Genomic DNA, 21,820 nt, shown 5'->3' with positions numbered 1-21,820 from the left:
TTTACTTTCCGTAATTCAGTCGCAGACGCTCACGTCCATGGGATTGTGTCAGGTCTGTGTTGGCATCGAGGACGCGTGTTGCTTGGCCGTCCACAAATCTTTTGCATCTCTAACCCACAAACCTGTGACAGGCAACAGTCGAGCTCTAGACCAAAGACCCATCGGAGAGTCCGTAACCTCTGAACACACAGTTTGTGTATTGTTGCCATGAACGTTTGATTTAAATATGGGTTAACAGATTTGATGACCTTGTTTTTCCTCACCTCTCCTTGACTGCACTCGGTTGTCCATTGGTTTGGACCCAGCAAGAGCCAAACCAGTCCAGACCCGCTGGACTCCTTTTATAGTCAGGTTCCTGGGGGAAAGTGCCATGAGTGGTATGAAGGAGAGGGGGAGATTTGGGAGATGTCTGGATGTTATGTTGATTTTAAGCTGTTTTAAATCAGCTTGGCTCGTCTTACAGCAATTATCCTACATAGGATCAGGATATAAGAACAGGGTAAGCACTGCTATGAGTTAATTTAGTACATAATGGTTATTTCTTGCAGTGGGAGGAGCTACTACCTTTATGGGCGGGTGTTGCAGCCCCTCTGTGTCAGGTAATGGAAGGGAGCGAGCTACAGTAGCCGTCCTGGCACAGACCCAACTGAAACAGGGCATAGCCCAGTACAGAGATGTTTGTTATTAAATTTAGGATGGAGATTCCGATTTTATATGTATACACTACGATCCTGGCTAAACTGACCCGTACTGTAAACACGCTGCGCTAATCCACTACTATAAAGGAAGGGGAAATAAAAAGAAGGTTGGACTGTTGAATTTTTTTAGAGGCCCCCTTTATTTCTGACTTCAGCCGTCTGTTACAGTGCCTCCTTTGACGTTTCTTTTCAGCCAAGTACCCCCTGAAAGGCAGAACAAAAATGTCTGCAAAGCTCAGTACAATCCAGCGCTGCTGGATGGTTTAACTCCCATTTCAGCTGTTTAAAATCATCTCTAAATTTATTGCAACCCATTTTTTCCCTCATGCAGTGATGCATCAATGACATCATGGTCTTTCTGATAAGATGTACTAAAGAATTAAAGGAGTAACCAGCCTCTGGGATCAGTCTCCTTTGCAGAGAGTCCCTTTTCATTATTTTTTCTTTTAAATCAAACTTCTGTTTATTTCACCCATGAGCTTTAAACTGGCTTCTTGCATAAACTCCACCAAGCAATTGCACTGAAAGCAACGTGTGCTTTACTAAACTTCAGGAATTACTTGTGACTAACTCTTAAATGTACCCAAACTGAATGTAGCGGGATTAGCACAATCGTATACTTTGATCTAAAACGTACACTCTCGTTAACACGAACGTAATCAGCCAATCACGTGGCACCATCTGAGTAAGGAACAGGAAACTGAGGATATGATTCACGCGGTGTCACCAAACTTACACAATGAACGATTGGATAAATGTTGCCTGGCTGCTTCCTGCGGGACAACATCCCGCCACAAAGCTCAGATCGTCCAAACTGGCTCCTCGACGGGCTCCACAGTCACCAGATCCAGTCCAGTTGAGCACCTTTGGGACGTAGTGGGACGGGAGACTCACGCGCCATCATGACCAAAATCTCGAGGAACGGCTCCAACACCTTGTTCGGTGTACGCCATGAAGAATTAAGGCCCAACCCAGTATTAACGAGACGTACCAGTGAGCGCGCTTTTAATCACAATTAATCGTGACCGACTTTCAACCTTTTTTCCTGTGTAAAAAACGAATGTGGCGGATGAGCGTAACGGTATATTCTCAACTAAAATGTGAAATCTAAGTGTTCGACGGGGTAAAATGTAATTATATCCAATTACAGTAAATGAGTAACTCTGCAGTAAAATATGTTGTGACGTGGTATAAGAAGCTCACTTTAAAGCACTGCTATTGTTCTGCTGAGGAGACTAAATGAAGAGGAAAGTCTGCAGCACCTTTCAACACACAGACGCCCCTCTCCCTCTTTCACCACCCCTGTATTTACACACTCTTAAAAACACTGTCACACAGCCTGACTAACTGACAGAAGTTATCATTACACAAAGCGCTCTATTCCATAATTTATAGAGATCCCCGTCCCAGTCATGTGGAATTCTCCCAAAATAAATTCAAGTAAACACTTATGCGACAAAGAGGCACTCACAGTGGCCTGGTATGCATAAACAGTGTGAACAGTGTGACAGTGTAATCCCCACCCCACGCCCCCAACTCAACACGCACGCGTGCGCTCACACAGACTCGCACACCAAACAGCCCAGCCCCGCAGTGACTTCAGGCAGGGTTTGGAAGCGAGCCTGAGCCCTCGCCTCGCCCCCGGCACCGATGTACCTACTCCGATCCACGACGGCCCTCGCCCACCCCACACCTGACTCCTGGCAAAATAAGCCAGACTCTAATCCGTCTTCCATCACAATAACACACACACACCCCAAACCCAGTTGTTTTGAAGAGTGTTCAGCAAGTTCATCTCCAGGGATGTTTTGTGTTCTTCTTCCTCAGGACGTCTTATTGTTTTAGCAACACAAGAGGCTGTAAATCAATCAGCTTCTCTTCTTAACCCCGGCCTCTGTTTAAAAGATAGAAATGAGCTTTTTCCATGATGCACTGTTGAAAGTTTTTATAAAGTCAATACAAAGAATGCAGGAAAAAAAAAAAAAAAACTACTGGGATCCTACGGGTTTTTATTTTAAACACCTTTGCTCACCTTGGTGGCAGAAAAGATTTGACTTCATTTTGAGGGCAATAAAATCTAAATAAATTAATAGAATGAGAAATAAAAAACATCTATATGCAGATGTGACACTTATAAAATCTTATTTCTTAAAGGATGACTCCATACTGGCCTTAAACCAAGAATTTCTGCTTCATCGCTGCATTCAGGCCATTATTGGGATTGATACTTAATTTTCTGTTTGTATTTGTTTTTAGGCTCCTCTCTTCCTTGAGGATTTCAGCCAAACGTGGTTGGTTGGGTTTAAAATGCCTCGGATGGTTGCTATTCGATTTCAAAGGGAATGTTTAGAAACCCGATCCAACCCTCCAGCGAGCATACCTACACCCAAGTCTCCTTCGCCCCTCATTCTAAATCACTCCACTGGAGCAGTGTAAACAAACTTCAGTTTGCTCTCTGATATTGAGAGGTTAAGACAAGCGGCAATCCTCCACTATGACAACACAGCCTCAGACAGACGATGTCATTTGTCTTACCTCACTCTTCATCCATCACCACGCCGGAGTCGACATGTCTGACAGTCCCACTCTCGCTTTTCTCGTTGGCACATGCCTCCACATCTGTCACATTTTCCTCCCAGCTTACTTTTATTACGCCAGATGAACTCCACCTCCTCGCCTCCGAATTCACGGACACCTGAAGGGCAAGCAGGCGGAGAGGATTCCTATTGATTAGTCATGGTATCTGATGTCATCCTGGCTCTGTAAACACTTTTAAAACTGAACCTCGGCTACCTGTAAAAATGTGAGAAAGTAATGTCGAGCCATGTTAAAGCATTAAAAAAAAAGCAGCAAATCTAAAATTAAATGCATTAATTGATTTTTTAAAAAGGGAATTTAAGATAAATCTACTGGGTTAGAAAGTCAGTTGGGAAATCTGGCTTTTAAAATGTTCTGCTTCTTGATGCTTAAATGCTTCGGGAGGTCAAAGGGAAACATTTTTCCAAAGACAACACGTATTGTATGCAGCCCAGCAGACTCCAGCAACGTTAACGTAAAGCAGCAACCGAGTCCACCTCTGTGCTTCGTCACCAGGGAGGGATGAAGATAAAAAGTCCTAAACATGAGCCCTGAGGCACACCCAGGGATGTATCATACTCCCGATACAAGGAAACTCACAGGTTATATGCTTTTTTCTTTTTATTTAATCCATTTTGTTAAGATTTTGTGGACTGGGATTAAGTTCTGACACGAGATCAACTTTAACTTTCTGAATAAACCCAATAACAGTAGAATAGAAACCAGACTGAGAGCTATATTCACCTTAGACATGAAGAATATGTGCCTGGTTCATCACTGCGAAAGAAACCTTTAATATCACACACTTATTGGTTTCATTTTTAAAACTAAAAATATTTATTTATGCAAACAGGTTGCACAGTTTCAGTGTCTGTGACTGCTCATCCAAACCTGGATACTCTGGACTGTCCATCACCTTGAGAACAAGAAGCCAAATATCAATAACATAAAGTAACTCAGCAACTGTTAACGTACCAATATGTATAATATAAACTTAGACTATAACTTTCCCAACATTTCATTTCTGACTGATTATTGAGGACAAACATTATTGCGATAAACAGAAAATGAAAATGAAAAAGTAGCAACAACGAACGAGTCAAATTCATCTAGAACTTTTCTTTTTATCGTGCGCTCTTCATCTCATGGAGATGAATAACCACAACTGTGCAAAAGTACAGAACAAGAACAAGCACGCATTTATCCCCGTGTGCGTCTCATTGACATGATAAGCCACGGCATGTTTCATTTTCCAAAATCAAACCTGTTATCAAAACGCGATTAAGTTGACATTTATCTTTTCTGCAAACCTCCACCTTACAGCCTTCAACTGCTACGAGCTTAGCTGACGATTCCTGGTCTCAAATCAATTTACGTGCGTCATGCATGCAGCCATAAAGTTATAACACAATTTGGTAAAGCATTATTAAAAAGTAACTGAGAATAAAGGAGGCAGGATGATGAAGAGGAAGAGGCGTTTATGTACCCAAGCGGTTTTTGACATATAAGCCTGTTCTCCTCCCAGAGAGCGGTTTCTTTAACACCCACGGGGCAAGAATAAGGAGGAAATCTCCCTCCGCTGTGAAACTGGGGTAACTAAGTCAAACTGTATCAACCAGACATAAGAGGCCAGCGGGAAGTTTGCCCTTCTGATCTTTCTTTAATCTGCTCTCGGGAAGACACAACTACTTTCATTACTGCCGTCAAAGGCTCCCCTCCTCAACTTTCAGCTTCACATCCTAATCTGATTGAGAGGGAGAGGTAATATTGACCGTTTCACAGGGCAAAGCCGAGTAAATATTTGAGAGCGCTGTTATGATACAGCACAGTGGAAATTAGTCTCAGATATTGAGTTTAACCAAATAATTTAGAACAAAACTCGCCAAGGAGCAGCTCGTTACCGGCTGATTTCAGTGGCAGTTTATCGTCGACTCGTTAGAGGAAAACAAAGCTCAAAAGTTGTTTTTTTTTAAGAGTTTCACAAAGTCTGCATTTTGGTTTTAAGTCCTTTTGGCTGAGCGGCATCAGGAGAGGAGCACTGATACCAGCAGTGGGCTGTGAACAAGGCCCGGTGCCGGCGGACCTGCGTGCAACACGACAACTCTATCGGTGAATTTCACAGGTCATTACTCTGGCTCCAGCCCTCACTGCCTCCAGTGGCTCTGGAGACGGCCAGGTTTTTCTCAGAGACAACAGCTTACTGGGCTTTGTGCTAGCTAAACAAGCGTGTCTGTCTCACAGCAGTAGATTAATGTCTAGATAGAGGGGTTTGCTCCTCAAGGGAGACCTGTAGAGGAGCCATCCATCAACCTTTGGAAACCATTACACAATAACAAAATAACAAAATCTGAGAGCGGCGCTCATTGACTGAGCCCTGTCCTCTGGGGCTACAGTGGGAGACGCAGGCAGAGGAAGAGTTTCCAGAAAACCAGAGTGAGCATAACGAGCGGCGATTAATAAATTTACAGATTTACCCATAAACCCTCAACCAATCAGGGAAAAGACAGGTTCCGTTTTATTATTACATATGAACAAATCCTTTTAATTGATTCCACATGGAGAAGCTGGAATTACTTTTAAAAAAGTGCAGAGCAAGAGCTCAAATTTCCAGCAGGCCGACTTCTCGCTAATCGATTAATCCATGCAGCTTCACAGCCGTGGCGTCTCCTGGCTTTGTGGCATGCAATGGACCCTGAGCAGCATTTCCATCGAGTGGCACTTGCGAGGAGCGCTTGCGTGCGGTAAACACACAAACCCTCGGCCCTCCACATGAATGACAGCAAACAACGCGGGCGCTCTGGCTGTGCCCCGCCCTGCTACCCCCACCCCAACCCTAACCCCCGAGGATGAAGGGGGTCACGCAAACACAGCATCTGACTGACTCTTAATTTGTTTAAAGCAGCCCATTCAAACAGGAACCCCAACAGAGAGAAAATCTCGTTTCCAAGGTCTGTCGCCACGGCTCGAGCTGTGTTGTTTAGGAAGGAGATCGGGACGCCGCTGACGACTCAGCTGACTTCCAGCTTCACAGAGGCGCCAGGTTGTAATTAACACTTTGCAGATTACGTTTACAGGACCAACACGGTCTGCCCGAGTTTTATTACTGCCGGGATTGTACTCGTGCCCTCCGGGTATACAAAACTCTCTCTGTTTGACGCTGTCGTGTCCTGCGTGAGAACCTTTGACAGGTGTTGATTGTAGGAAGAGCCAGCTGGGTGTTCACTGTTCCTGGAGATAATGAGAATCCCCTCTTTGCATCGGCCAGGTTTTCCAGCTACGACTGGCTGCAGCCTGACAATATTCATCTATTTCCATCCCTCTATCTGTAGCTTTCATCCATTTATTCGAGCTCATGCTGCTGGTTTAACAGTCTTATTAGAGGAGCAGTGAAACTAATCCATTTCTTGGCAGCAGGCGGCAGACAGCTGGGCATTGAGGAGTCGCACAAAGTGGCTGATATAATTGCGGTGTAATCATTTTCATGCAGCTCCTCGGTTCCTTCTTAGGCGGCAAGTGGCGCTTCAGGTTAACACGCTAAGGTAATAAAACGGCCATTAAGAGAGCCAATGGGCTCAGAGTGTGAGGGCCGAGTCATCAAACATGTCATTTAGGTCACGTTTGTGAGAAGGACCCGTCTTCACAGACACACACATAATTTAAAAACTGGGAAGTGTTAAGAACGCATCAATCATTCCTCACATAAAGTCTCCAGCGTTAGTCTTAAGAGCTCACCATCTGCTAATATTAGTCCTTGTTAGCATGCTGTGCACTCATGCTTTTTAATCTCGAGCCATAGCAGAGACAAACTGCACTCCGGATCCATCGACTTGCACTTTCATTGCAGCTGTGGGAAACATCTGCACACATCTGTACCACTAGATGGCACATATCCTCTGAAATACCTTTCAGAGCAGCTTCACACTGTCTGTCACGTCAAACAAATGTGGACCTCAATCGAAGAACGCGCTTCAAACACGAAATCGCCAACCTGCAGTGAATTGTGGCGAAAACTTACTGAGAGAGTTAATTATGGAGCTGAAATACAGAGAGGTGTCGGCCTCGGAAAGTAGCCTGGCTTTCCCATTTATCTCCTCAAACCAAACTCGTGTGTCTTAAACACTTCACACTGAATTAGGCTGAAGTGGAAACCCACTCTCCAGACTTGCAGCACTTCTTTCCACTCCGTGGCTCGGTGATAAATCTTAAATCTTCCATTCTATGCCGCCTACTGCCCATGCTGCTGTCTTTCATAAGCTCTCTTCTTCCCTTACTCTCCCTCTCTCCATTTGGACAACAGCAGCACCCTTTACCCACAAAATATGCAGGGGAGAGACCTGATGACTGAGGCCAAATAGTATGCAAACAAAGGTACCTCACGCTGGCAACGATTCAAGAACGATACTGTATCATCTTCACTTTACAACGTATTAAAGTGAGTAAGAGGATGTAAATTATGGGGTGAGAGTCGTGAGAAAAAGTTTTGATACCCGAGTTTATCCAAAGACCAACTGAAAAACTATAAAATGATTCAGCTGTGAAGAATCAAAATAACAATTTGGTCATGTCCGTGCACTGTACACCAAACAAAATCGCACTCCTTTCTATCCCGTTTGAACTCCTTTCTACTGCTGTCACTGGACGTGCACAGGACAGTCCCCCCTGGAAGGGTTTGTTGTGTTTGGTTAGTGTGTTTCAGCACATTTTATTGCACTGTAAATGAGGGCAGGCATGTTTGGTTTCCTGTGTTTGTCAATGCTTTTTCTAAGTTGCATTAATGATGTTTTGTCTTTCTCTTGAGGTGCCCATCTGCTGCTACAGTCTTTCCTGTAGCTGAACAAAAGGCTGACAGCAGAGCTGGTTAGAGTTCACAGACCTAACAAGTGGACCAAACCATCTGCTGTGAAAGCATGGGGGTTTAGGACTGAGCACTGAGTTTACTTACTCTCCGTGTCCCTTTGTCTTCTCTCTCATTTGTTGGTTGGTTTGTTTCTGACCTGGGTCTTGGTTTGTGAAGCAGCGCTCCAAGTTGCTGACCTTTTTAATGAGCCCGTTTAGTTCTTAAAATAGCTTATTTGCATTGCTGCCTATTTGTTGTCATATTTTGGGTAAAATAGACCCCGTTTTCTCAACAGTACACCTGCGCCCGTTGCTTAATCCTGCATGTAGGAGGAGCACCAATCTCCCGAGTCAAAGTCCAGATGATGCTTCTTCCAACACTGGATATTATATTTGAATCCATGTTGTTACAGAACTAACTGGCAATCTCCTGTCGCTGGAGTACGAGGACATGTTGCGTTTTCTCCCAAATTAGCAGGTTACAGCATGTTTGTTCATTTGTCCACGAGCAGAAATGCAAAAATGACAATTTGTGGTTATAGGAGGAGTTGCTCACTGGAAGTATTTCAACAAAACAAAAACTTAAAATGCCTTTCAAACTAAATTTATGTACCGTGATGAGATACTTGTCAGTGAGGTTTTCCGTATGATTAAGTGCCATGCACACCATGTGTATATTTACCAGCTGACACATTTGCTAAAATATCTGAGCTCACGCCTCAAGTCATCATGCCCATGAAATCTTGAGTATTTATGTGACATGCCTGTGCAGCACCTTGACAGAATGCAATCATATCAGAAACCCACAGGCGTGCTATTGGCGGTGCTCCATCATGAGGATGGAGACGCCACGGTTGGCTCGGTCTCAGTCTCTGGTGCTGGAGGGCTTTCGCTCCCAATAACCTTTAATGCTGAACTTCAGGTTCTGTTGATTATGTAATGAACTGAAACAGAAGTAAATCTGTAGGTTCTGTGGAGGTTTATGTTCCACCATTTGATAAAATCGTAATATCTGCAAACTCAAGTTTTTATTCTTCTTTTATCTTCTTCTCTTCTTCGAGAAAATACAAGTTATTTGCAGTTTATTTAACCGGGAGGTTGCCACACTGAGTACTCGCTTATACCCACAGGGAAACACCACAACTGCTACTCCAGTCTCAGCAGCTAAGCCAAAGTTTAGAAAAGACTTTCACAAACTTCATTTCCTCGCACAACATGCATCCCGGCAGAGCGGCACTCCTGGCAGACCTTTGCACAATCTGCTTGTATCTGTTTCTGCCAGCACACAGACTGTTTACCTGCAGTGACGCTTCACAATATCCCTCAAACCGAGCATTGCAAATTCCCGTATAACTGAGCCGAACATCTTTGAACACTCGGTGTGTCCATGCAGAGTTCAACACCTACTGAAAAGAGAGAAAAGCCACACAATCCAGATCGCTGGATTGCTACACTTCGACCCAAATCCCCAAAGCACACATCACGGTTGCAGTGCCCACATGGCTGCCAAGATCCTGAAGTACTGTGGAAAGTCCTGAACCAAAACCTCTGACCAAGGATAAACACATAAAGACGCGATTCCAGTTACAAAACAAATACAACAAGACTGGAAGCTTTCAGCTTTATTCTCATTATTCAATCTTTGGTGGCTTTTTAAAGAATTCTTTATAATGAACTCATAATAATATCTGACCTTCCAAAAGTCTATAATATACAACACTCTGTTTCTTTCTTACTACCATTGTTTTCAGGATTTTTGCCTTGACTCTCACCAATGAAAAACAGTTGGTGGTTTAATTAGTGTATAGAATATTATCTGTATCACACAGCCAAGTCGTACTACTCAGCAACTCCAATTAGTCCAGGTGAGACCAAGTAGACACAAATCAGCTACAACTTCCTGCGTCAGGACACCCAAACAAAACAGCAACACTGAATAAGCTATATTTTTTTGCGCCACGGACCAGTTTAATGTCAGACAATATTTTCACAGACCGGCCTTTAAGGCGTCGCGGATAAATACAACAAATTAAAATGACACAACCAAGACAAAAACTGTGGTATTTTGTAAATATAATAATAAACGCAAATTCACTGTGTAATTATGTAACTTTATTAGCAGCGTCCTCCTGAAATGTGCCAACAACATTGAGAGTAACATCCTCCTCTCTACCCCTTGATGCTCTCTGGTCGCTATGGTAACGCACACAACTACAACACGGGAAAAGACCCAGGGAAACCGAGTTAATGATAAAAACCCTGAAAACCATGACTTTCACACTCAAGCCCCAACTCTCGCGGCCCGGTACCAAACGACTCACGGACCGGTACCGGTCCATGGCCCGGGGGTTGGGGACCGCTGCTATAGAAAACAAAAAATCAGCCATTATAAAAAGTTATGAAGAGGAAAACTACCCAGTAAGGCTAAAAACAACAGGCGTGTTTATTTCGCCATTATAATGTAGCAGTCTATGGGGAAGAAATTGTTTTTGGAGCCAGCCTCAAGTGGCCACAAGAGGAACTGCAACTTTTGGCACTCTGCATTAACTCTATTTTTCAGTCTTAGATGTTGGGTTTAATTCAAACACTGCACTTTAAAAAAAAGTTGTGTATTTATATATTTACTAGGGTTGCAACAATACACAAAATTCACGGTTCGGTTCGATACTTTGGTGTCACGGTTCGATATTTTTTCGATACAAAAAAAATGTTCATGCCTTTTTAATTTGTCATTTATTAAAATTATAAATATATATTTTAACTCAAAAGTACAGTTTTTAAATTTCCGTGTTGCTGAAACAACAAAGGGATAAAATAATAAATCTATCTGATGGAGAAATCACTCATCTTTGGAGAAGAGAGTTTATTACAGAGAAATGGCTCTTTCCAAAATAAAAGCTATACTATGCGCTTCTTCTGGGCTATATTCTCAGCAGCATATTAAACATATCAGGTCCCCATAAGGAGAATCCTGTGCTAACGGCTGTCTAAATGACTCGGGTAAAGTTTGTAGCATGCGTGCTTGTTGTTTTTGTCTGCTTCCACTTGTCTTTGCACTAGGATGATGTCGGCGTAAATGTGCAGTCATATTCGTTGTGTTCCCACTAGTGCTTTCAGGTTAATCTTGTTGAAATGACGTTAACGCCACAACACGGCAAATCTCCGTTAACGAGCTACCCCTGATCGCCCCGTGCGTGGGGCTGGACAGCGTCAACACGTTAACAAGCTAACTGCGCTAACACACTAGTTCCCACCCATGTAATTGAGCATTGCATGGCACATCCAACATACTGTTTTACTTTAGTCCATGACGCGCTTACCTTCAGGGTCATACGTCACATGAAAACCAAAATAGTTCCAAACACCAGATCTGAATGAGAGTGGGGGAGGTTCAACTTGTCATGTTGCAACCAGAGCTTAGCTTCTGTCTCGCTAGCTTGCCATGTGCTCAGTGAATCTGTGTTCGACTATTCCGCCTAGGCTGCACTGTCGAGCGCAGATCCACTGAGCGCTCAACACAGACAGCATCGTCAGAAGGAAAGTTGATAAAATAAATTACAAATTTTGTATTGTTCGATACATATGCGTACCGAACCGAAAGCACTGTATCGAACGGTTCAATATGATACGAGTATCGTTGCACTCCTAATATTTACATCGCATTTATGTCATGATGGTACAAGTGAGAGAGTGAATATTATGCATTGCTTCAACTTTAGCTTGATGATATTGAATGCTGTCAAACCTCAGATAAGAAATTAAATAGATAAAAATCACACGCTCGGAGCAACACCGCAGTAATCAAATTACAAAATCTAAAATCTGAGCTTAAAGTGCCATACCCGTGCTTGGTTCTGTCCATGCTGTGGCCACTTCCTTTGCACCTGAGGATTTCTTTCTAAACCCCGATATCATGCTGCCTTCTCAGAATCAAGTGAACATCTAAAAGGTATTTAAGGAACAAGAGGAAAACATGTACAGAGCAGCACTCTTGTTATTACTTTCTAAAGTTACTGTCGGTGAACTGAACAGAGCTGGACCTGGAAACAATTTGCAGCGATCCCACAGAACATCTGAGAATATCAAAACACCTCCAGGAGCGATACAGGAGTGATACTTTGATCAGATGGCAAGATACTTACCATCTGATCAAAGCATAGCCAAGTGTGAAGAGTGAATTAATAAATATCCTTAGGCAGCTTGTTTGGTTGTGCAAGATGACGGGATGATAGAAAAGACTTGGCATGCGCTCAGGAGTGGGTAAACCTGAAAATGCTGGAGGCTTAAGAGGTGCCAGTGGGCCGGGGGAGCTTTGGGAGACACAGAGAGAGGAATGATGGACGGCTCACACGCCAGGCATTGTGAGAAAATTATAGTTAGGTGCTGCCAAGTGAGGCAGTGTGGCGGCCGGCCAAAGCCCTGGAAGAACAAAGGCCCAGGATCCAGTGTGTGAAGAGCGCCGGCCTGCCTGCGGAGCCCCGAACCCCTTCGTATTTACATGCGACGCTCAAGAGTTAATTGCAGTGAATTCCTGCGCTGGGTGCAAAGTAGGGGCCGTTGTTGCTTAATTTTACATAACAAACACACCGCTTCCACTCATTCTTCTCTGTTTCAAAGGACCGCAAGCCAAAAATGGCAAAGGATTTGAAGCGGTTACAAATCAAAATCCCAAAATAAACCAATTATTGTTTGTTTTATTGTCAAGCAGCTCAGGGGTGAAAGCTGCTTTAATAGGAATATATGGCGAATCTTTAAAAGGAAACGCATGGAAGCAGTATGACAGCACATGCCAATATTGGGTTTATATATTCTGCATCGTCATGGTGCTTTCTTTCTAAACCGCGCTGGTGGCTCCCCGAGGAAAACATGAAACTTTCACACATTCCTCCAATTACCCGTGAGTTTGGAAAACGACTGGTATTGAATCAGTTTCTCAGGAAATGTTCGTGCGTGCTCTCCTAGCTGCAGGAGGCTTAAGAGGCCTCTTCATCAAGCTAGACCTCGTCTTCACAGTAGTTGATGGACAAAAGCCAAGATGTGTCAAGGCTGCTATGTCTCCTGATTTTTTTTTTTTTTTGTAAATGAACAGTGCCCTCTCGGCTCTCTGGGCTTGGCAGAACTGCCCCCGTGTACATCAAAGTACGGCCTGACCTTGCATACCAGATGAGGTTTGGATTAACGAGCTCTGGACATCAAACAGCGGGATCGCCCCCTCCTCGCCCCCACAAATCATCAACCTGGTGAAATTTACAGCAGACAAAAATGCCGGAAAAATTAACATTGGCCATGGTACGCATCTCAGCTTGAACATCGTGACCAGGACGAGGACCAGCAGCAGCAGCAGCGAGGAGATTTCAAAGGCTTCCAATTATGCGATGTGTGGGAGAGCGCAGCGAACCAGGCAGAGCGCCAAACAGCATCTTTTACCAGACAAATCAAACCTTTGACAGGCCGTGTCTGCCCAGAGCACACCAGTTTCTCATATACTCTGTACACTGATTTATGCCATTTCATCTCAGAAGTAACATTTAGCAAAAGATAAAAGACAAAAGTAGCCTGGTTGAAATAATTTTCTCAATCACTGACATTTAGTTTATTCCAGAAACCAACAAAAATCCATAAGACCTGGCTCATCGTCAGGCCACGAAGGAACATTTCTGGACTTTTGTGATCAGTCTTTATTGCAGAGCATGAAATTACAAGAAGTTAAAGCTTGAGTGATAAAAACTGCCAAATGCCAAACCTCAAATTTTGACACTGAACAGTTGTAGGTGAAAGACGTTCAAAGGAGTACACTCGGGCTCATTTGCTAATGATTTGCGCTCTGCAGGCTCAGCGAAAGTGCGCCCGCTCCTAATGTTTGCTCATGAAACTGATGTTTTGAGTGATCTAATTGGAAGTGGATGGTATCTATGAGGCAAAAAAAAAAAAAACCACTAGTTAACCATCTGTTGAGTACAATTTTCCATTAATTGTATCAATGTTCAACCAACAACATAATTCCATAAACGTCAGTGCCAAAACAATGATATAATTGAGAAAAATTCTTAGTAAATAGCTTTGACAGTTTCATGCTGATAAGCTAATGAGTTAAACAACAAACCATCTCCATAAATAAAAACTCCAAACAAAGCCCAATGGCTGACTCAGCTTGGTGTTTACGGGTGTTTCAGAACCCTTAAACCGCTTTTTCCACCCAAATCCCAGATAAGTTGGAACTGAAACAATTCCAATAACAGGAGCTGGCGCTAGGAATTATGAAAGTATTAATGCAGTACTGGTAAAATTTACAGACTGTGTTTATGAGTCAGGAGAAGATGGAATTACCATTTTAAAAATACTCAAACTGTCCATACAGCTTGATTATCAGTTAGGACGAGAAGTATCATCACTGTGAGCACAGCACAGAAACACACAGACACACTGTAGTCTACACAAGTGTGCACATTGTTAATGGGTTAAGCGTTATGCGCATCGGCGTAACTCTGTGCTGAACATTGGGGGGGGGGGGTCAAGATCTCTGTCTAAATAAATAAATCTGGGTAAATTCCCAGATGATTAAACATGAAACTACTTTGCTGGTAATAACTGAAATGAGTAAAGAAAATCAACAGCCTATTTATGCAAGATAATTCATGATTTTATTGGGGGGGGTCATAACCCCCCTAACCCCCTGGAAATTACACCCTTGGTTACGCGTGTTCCTATTCAGACTAAGAGCGCTGGTTTTGCAGCCGATATTCAACAGGAGGGAAAAGCTTTCTAACAAAATAATGCAGGAACAAAATGAGGCTTTAACTGAGCAACATGTGTGTGAACAACACAAACAGATGTTCCCTGTTCCACTGGGAGCGAACACCTGCCTTCATTCGGCGACGTTTCCCAGAGGGCTCTGCTGCAGCCACGGCTGGACATCTGGACAGCGAGTCAGTGAAACCCATTTACATGTCTTTAGATTTGCCCACAGTGACAGACGCACGCAGACAAATCCCTACAGTCGCTAAAGATAGAGAATTATGAATGAACTCCAAATGAAAGCATGTCAGATAAATTTGACACATTTTAAACCATCCATTAAAAAAATTTAAGCAAACCTTTCACATTTTGAAACTTTTAGACATTCAACTCAAGACCCACTTAGTAGCTTTATACAGAGATTTAAACTGCTGTTCATCAACAGATGGACTCATTTCACCCTTGAATCAGGTGCTTGCTCAACTTAGCACCTGAGCAAGCACCTTATACTCAAGAAAATAAGATCTCTGAGAAAACTAAAGTGCTTTTAAAGGAGTTACATTTATATATCTAACTTATTTTTAAGGCACTAAAGAAATCACAGCGTGCTTTACAGAGGCATCTAGCATTGGTGTGATGCACCAGTACAGTTTGTGGGTGTAGCTTGCTAACCAAGTTAGCTAACATTAGCTGACATTTTAGCACGCTGCCCTCTTGATAGAATATGCTTACTTTGGGCTTCAAAAACCCCACATGGGGTTGTCCAAATTGCCAATTCTGAATCTTCAACATATGCAGTCCAAATCAATGAGTGATATCTGACTAGGCGTCTAGCTGCGGATCTCTTAAACATGCTAACTTTAACTATATTAGCTCGCCCTGTTTTTCCTACAGGCTCCAGTCTGTTCCACAAACCGGTGGCTGACATCATGTCGGCTATCTTCATCTTTGACAAGTACTAAAGCGTCACTTGTCAATTCTCCAGGTGTTTTAATTGTTAACGTCTTTTAATTTGTGTTAGGCACCGTTAAGGGTTACTCTGTTATCTATAAGTTGATCTACTATAGCATGCAGTGCAAAATAAGAGTGTCATGGCTTCAGATCAAAACTAAAAAGTATGCACACACTGAAACGGGTGGATTAACGAGGGCTGCGGTTCATTATGTTTGCCAAATTAAGCTTTTGAAATATAAAACACATCTTAAAGTTTAAAGGCCATATCTTATGTCAAATGTGCCTTTTAACAGAGCACTTTCCGTTACCAGTCAAAACTTTCTCTGAGCTACTATCATTAAGAAGATCAAAAGGTATTTTTTGGCTTTCATCAAAGCAGAAAGCTTTGTGTATCATTTTATTATAGAGTTGTGGCCCATGTACAGCAGTAAATGTGTATTCGAAGCTTACAAACCTGATCATTACGGCACATCCTTTCATGTGTTCAACTGTTTAACGGCATTATTTGAAATTTGTCATTCCCACTGAATAAACATTGTAAAAGTCAAGACTGTGGAGCAAACTAAGCTGGCACATTCGGCTTGTTATTGTACTCGTAATGATGGTGCCACAGAGGCTACCTTTGGCCTATTAATGAGCCAGTCAGAGTTATCAAAAGTAATTTTTATCATCTGTAATGAAAAATGAATGAGTCGTGTTTGATATTGTTGGCAAAACCAACAAGGAGAAGTTTGCTTTGATCAGGAAAATATCTGAAGCCTGTAGGAGAATTTAATCAGCAACAAGGTTTTGGCTTCAGAATATCTGCATAGAAATAAAAAAGGTTGATTAGGTTAAAAGGGGGGAGGAGGGAGTAGAAAAGCAGTAAAGCGAGCCTCTACCCAAAGAGATCATTAACTTAATGGATCGCTGGTGGCTAAAAGCAATGTGTTGCCGGGTATCTCATACATGAGAGATCTGCGAGGCTGAGGAGAGAGACGCAAAGAGCTGGGAACCGGCTCAGAAGTGACGAAGGGCATTAGCAGCCCTGCATCCTCCAGTCTTCAGCTGGTATTTGCAGGCACCGAGCGCTCTGTCAGCACGTATTACTCCACACACAAATCATCTGACCGGCGTCAGCACTTTGCCTGCGCTACGGCAGGAAAAACCCAAGGAAAGAGAGGTTGAAATTGAAGAAGAGGAAAGTACAACTAATAACTTGTGTTTCTCATTTGATAAGAAACATGAGGAAAGGTTCTCTAAGGAGAGGTTTGTAAAAACAATCAGAAAAGAAATGTCGACAGTTTGCTAAAAACACAGAGATACTTGGGCACCTGTTTCAAAAGAGCAAAAATAGAGAAAATGGGTTTGAACATATTAGAAATGATCGGATTTATATTTACTGAGGCAGTCGCATCTAAATCTTCAGACTATGATGCATAAAACCTGAAATAGCTGGGTATGCACAGAGCTTGTCATCTGTGAATCCCGACTATTGCCAACTTTACACAAGAGGACAAACAGTATAGTGGAAATAACAGATCAGCGGCAACCGCCTGAGATCCAGCATACACACACATACATCAAAGGCTACACGACGACTTTATTGAAGATGCGTCGTACAAATTTTTGGCCTTAGGTTACCATCCGGTGACAAGTGCAGGGATTTGTCTGCTGCATGCATATGTGCAGAGCTGGCTCTGAGGCTAAGGAGCATCATTACCGACTAAACACAACTAAAACAAAACACAGGCTTTCTGGTGCCCCACTGTCTACCCGACTGAGGCTCTGGAACAACTGAGGGGTGGGGGGGTTGTCTCAGTCAGTGTGAGACTGAAGCAGCTCCACAAAACGATTAGAAACGCTACATTAAAACTATTCATATTATAAACCCTACAGCTGTGATCAAACACACAGAGCATCCCTTGGATTTTAGCGGCGGTGCCAAAGTTAAAAAAAAAAAGATATAAAGATGTCAGCTTGAATAACAATGAACAAGACCGCCACAATATTTCTTTTTAATGCAATGCTGTTAAAATCTAACACCGTGTAGCTTTGAAAAGGCCCATTATGTTTTGATAGGCCATTACAGAATATACAGATTATTTAATACAGCTGTAAACTGTATAAGTCTTTTCCCACTAAATTCAAAATAATTCACACAAAGTTCACACACAGATGCCTTTACTGATTCAGAGCGACTGGGATAAAATCACTATGTTTGTAAGAAGATGCATTACTGTGTGTTACACAGCAAAGGGAAGAAAACCCAGCTCTGTCATTTACAGTAAAACTGCAGTACCACAATGTCGAGTAAAGCCTTAGATTGAAATTATGTATTGGAAGTGTTATGAAGTAATGACAAGTATATGCAATCTTTGAATTATACCGTGATTCTTCACATCATTCATCTATTGCCTAAAAAGTATTTTCATTTTTGAGTAAAGCACGTAACCTGTCATCACTACTGCCTTATATACCTATGCAATATAAAGCTAATGAACGCAAGACTGTAATGCAATATTTTATGCCACGTTCTTCCCTGATTTAAATAAATTGAGCATGTTTATAATGACTCACGTTGATATTTGCAACTGAATGTGTGCAAGGCTGCAAAATTATGCTCAAATTGAGCGCTTCCCATCATCTACAGGAAAATATTCCCCATCATTGTGTTTAATCTTAATTTTTAATCAGATTGTTTCTGTGCATATTTACTGACTGTAATCTCTTTCCTAACTGTAAAGAAAGTTGAGCTTTTTTGTATGTTTAGCTCTTTTGCACGCTCAGTATTTACCCAGGAGACATCAGACCTTTAATGAACAAACTGCACTATGAAGAAAATACTTTATCCAGATTTTAATGGTGTCAGCTTATTAACAGTCATGTAGTATCAGCCTCTGATTCTCCAGCAAATCTCCTGCTGGGCTGAAAATGAGGAGGAGGGCTTGTGCAGATGAAAGAAAGTGAGACATGTGAGACTTCTTCTATAATCAGCTTGTAAAGGACCCGATGTGTGACTGACAGCCTTAGCACTGATAAGATAGTTCTGGCTAACTGAAGAGAACCAGTGACCTGTTGTATATAAATCAGAAAGTGATAATTGACTACTGATAAGACCAATATGATACCATGAGAAACGTTTCCCCCCAATAATGAGTAGTTTTATAGCCAAATCTCCGTCTGGTTCTATAATTATGTACTGTTATGAAATAAGCTGTAAGACAGGGAAGGCCAGCCACCATAACTGTAATAAGAACACGATGCGTAAAATGGTTTTAGCGTGGGAACTACAGGCTGTGCGTAATGTGGCAGGTGACTTAATGTGTAATCGCTCAGATTGGGTATAAAAGTGATAAGAAGTAAAGGAAAATCATGTTTAAATCATTTCAGTGTCGTTTTATTGTACGAATATAAAGAATAAATAGCACATTTCCTTAAATTTACAGGATAACAACAAGTCACTGACACAAAACTGTATCAATAATCCACGTTTAACTCTGAGGTCGATTCGCTGCGTCCGCGTTTTGAAAACAGCAAGTCCTTACGTGGCTCTATCGCTCCATAAATACAAAATATATAACCAATATTCTCCACAAATAAAGTAGACTCTGGTTACAAATAATACTGATTTTGTACATGGAGTTATATAACTGCGTGGCACCGCATATACAGAAAATACATTCCTACACTCGGTAGTGCACGTGAAAGAGATTTGGAAAAAAAAAAATACTGAGCTTATAATTTATCTTCAGAGTCTTGTGTTTTAACTCGAACAGGAGCATTTGCAGTCTGTAATGATCGGGTACTGCACCGGTATCCAGGCGCACTTTAGCCCCCCCTTCCTCTGCACGCATCTCCATCTCAGTATCGTCAGGTGGGTAGAGTTCGCAGGTTTGCACACCATCCCCTCCGGAACAGAACAAGACCGTTTGCTCAGGCAGCTGCCCACTCGCACAAACCGCGGCCAGAATCTGTTCCCCAGGTCGGTCCAGGTGTACACGACCGGGCAGAATGAGTAGGCCCACAGCCACTGCTGCAGGCGCCGCTTCAGTTTCTTGCTGGGCTTGTGCTTCTTGCCGAACTGGATGTCAAAATCCACCGCTCGGATTTCTTTCGGGAGTACTCCCCCCGGCTTTTGGATCTCGAAGTCGTCGAGCTCATCGTTCCCGGTGAATTTGTCCTCCGTGGGCTGTAACACGGACAAAAAACGAGTGTCAAAGTCTCCCAGGATGCTCTTTAATTCAGTCTCGTTAAGATCTCGCTCCTTGGGGTCAAAGACAGGATCCGGGTCCTCTTTTAATTCCACCAGCGGCAGACTGTCACTCGGGATGGGACGGAGAAGGTAGTAGTGCTGACAAATCCCTCTATCCATCACAAGTCCGAGAGACAGCACCAGCAGATACATGGCAATACACTGGTGAGACTGATCCATGTTCATCGATGAGATCCTCACGCACACGGAGCTGCTTATTGTCCACTTGTGCGCAATTACGCGTGAGCCGTATCCAAACGTGGGCCTCTAGAGTCCCTTAATATTCAGATTCCCATGATAAAAATCCGCGATAGAAATAAAAGATTGTTCCACGAAGCATTAGTGGAAACGACTTCTAAAGGCAAAGATCAGATCATGCGTCCTCGAGCTTCGCGCGCCTCTGCTCGGCATGATGCTCCACTTGTGTCCTCTGCAGAAAAGCGCTGAGCGTAACTCGCAACCTCCGTTATATCCTCCGCACGGAGCGTGATGTAATTCGTGTGCCCCTCTTTGAATGTGGGTTTGTTGTCTAGGAGGAGATCCCCAATACCTCCTTCTTCCACCACACTGGAGGAGGGTGCCGGAGGGGGAGGCGGGGGACGGAGGGAGAGGAGACGCCCCCTGTCGGTTTTCCAGACTTTCTTAAACCAGGCTTTCATTCATCAGGGGTGTTGGTCATCTGGTGAATCCTTCTGCTGCGAGCCTCTGCAGCAGGCTCCCAGAACACCTCATGAAAAAATACAAACTAGTAACGACAACTTTACTTAAACACCTCAGAGAAAGTTTTATTACACAAACAGTTTTGTTAATGTTTATTATTTACACCATGAAGTTAAAAGCTATATTTGTATTGCTTATTAACAGCAGTAATACAAAGAAAGAAAAAATATAATACAAAGCATTTTGACATGTCATTTATTACATCAACTTTAATTTGTAACAGCAAGTAATACAGACATACATACATGTTAATGCATCAAAAATCAGTCAAATGTAACAAACTACATCAACATTTATTTAGCTGGAGGATGTGAACACTATTTTTTTTACACTGCTGGCTGGATTAGAAATATAAAATATTTCACACTGTAAAGTTTCAGGACACACAAAGAAAATTTAGATTCCACCATTAGAAATGCATATTATAGGATCCCAAAACTCTGATCTGTTTTCACCTAGTGCGAGTTTTAGCCAATCAATATTAATGACAATAACAATTAAAAAAAAAGCCGGTTATGTGCCGTCAGAATGATTTGTTTTATTTAGGGCGTGTAATACACTTACTGGCACAGCTTAAATGAACCGAACCTCAAACCAAATGTTAGACTTCTCAGTTCCTAATAAATTTACAATAAGCAACACTGTGGCTATTCATTAAAGACTTGTTGCTGTGCAAACATATTGGAACACACAAATTCAACAATAAAATGATGATTTTATGAAAATGTCTTGAATATTTCCATCTGATGGACTCGTGCGAATAAGAAAGACCACCTTAAGTTTAATAGTGATGTGTGCACATATCTGATGACGGACTGGCAAAATGCTGTCAAGATTATTTTAACAATCTTAAATCGCAGGAAAAAAAATATACACACACATTCAGTTGAATGACAGATTGTATGAAACACACTGCACAGGAAACAAACAAAATCACATCAAATCCAGCTCAACCTTTTGCTTGCTTGAAGAAAAGCGTGATTTACAGCCTGAATATCAGATGAAATGGCCTGTTAACTACACTTTTTGCAGTGTATTTACTGCATGTGTCCAGCTCAAGTGGGAC

General features: G+C 42.4%; 1 protein-coding gene and 1 long non-coding RNA gene across 3 annotated transcripts in view; both read right to left on the bottom strand.

The window, feature by feature from the left end:
• Window positions 1–21,820, bottom strand: part of LOC147333163 (uncharacterized) — a 71,042-nt gene that overhangs the window by 9,210 nt on the left and 40,012 nt on the right. For both annotated transcript variants that reach the window (XR_015128876.1, XR_015128877.1), the window contains exon 2: window positions 3,234–3,393. This is a non-coding gene — a long non-coding RNA (uncharacterized LOC147333163). The remainder of the gene's footprint in view (window positions 1–3,233; window positions 3,394–21,820) is intronic.
• On the bottom strand, window positions 19,159–20,686 carry nog1 (noggin 1). The gene has a single exon (XM_086290751.1). It carries the CDS (start codon window positions 20,218–20,220, stop codon window positions 19,546–19,548), a length of 675 nt encoding a protein of 224 aa, XP_086146877.1. The 5' UTR covers window positions 20,221–20,686; the 3' UTR covers window positions 19,159–19,545.

Source organism: Aulonocara sp. 'chitande type north' Nkhata Bay, linkage group LG4 (assembly GCF_057382095.1).
Source record: "Aulonocara sp. 'chitande type north' Nkhata Bay isolate Kocher_YH1m ecotype deep benthic linkage group LG4, A_spYH_male_GT1.1, whole genome shotgun sequence".
Lineage (NCBI taxonomy): Eukaryota > Metazoa > Chordata > Actinopteri > Cichliformes > Cichlidae > Aulonocara > Aulonocara sp. 'chitande type north' Nkhata Bay.
The sequence above is the reverse complement of the archived record's forward strand: the minus strand, read 5'-3'. Positions and strand labels throughout refer to the sequence as shown.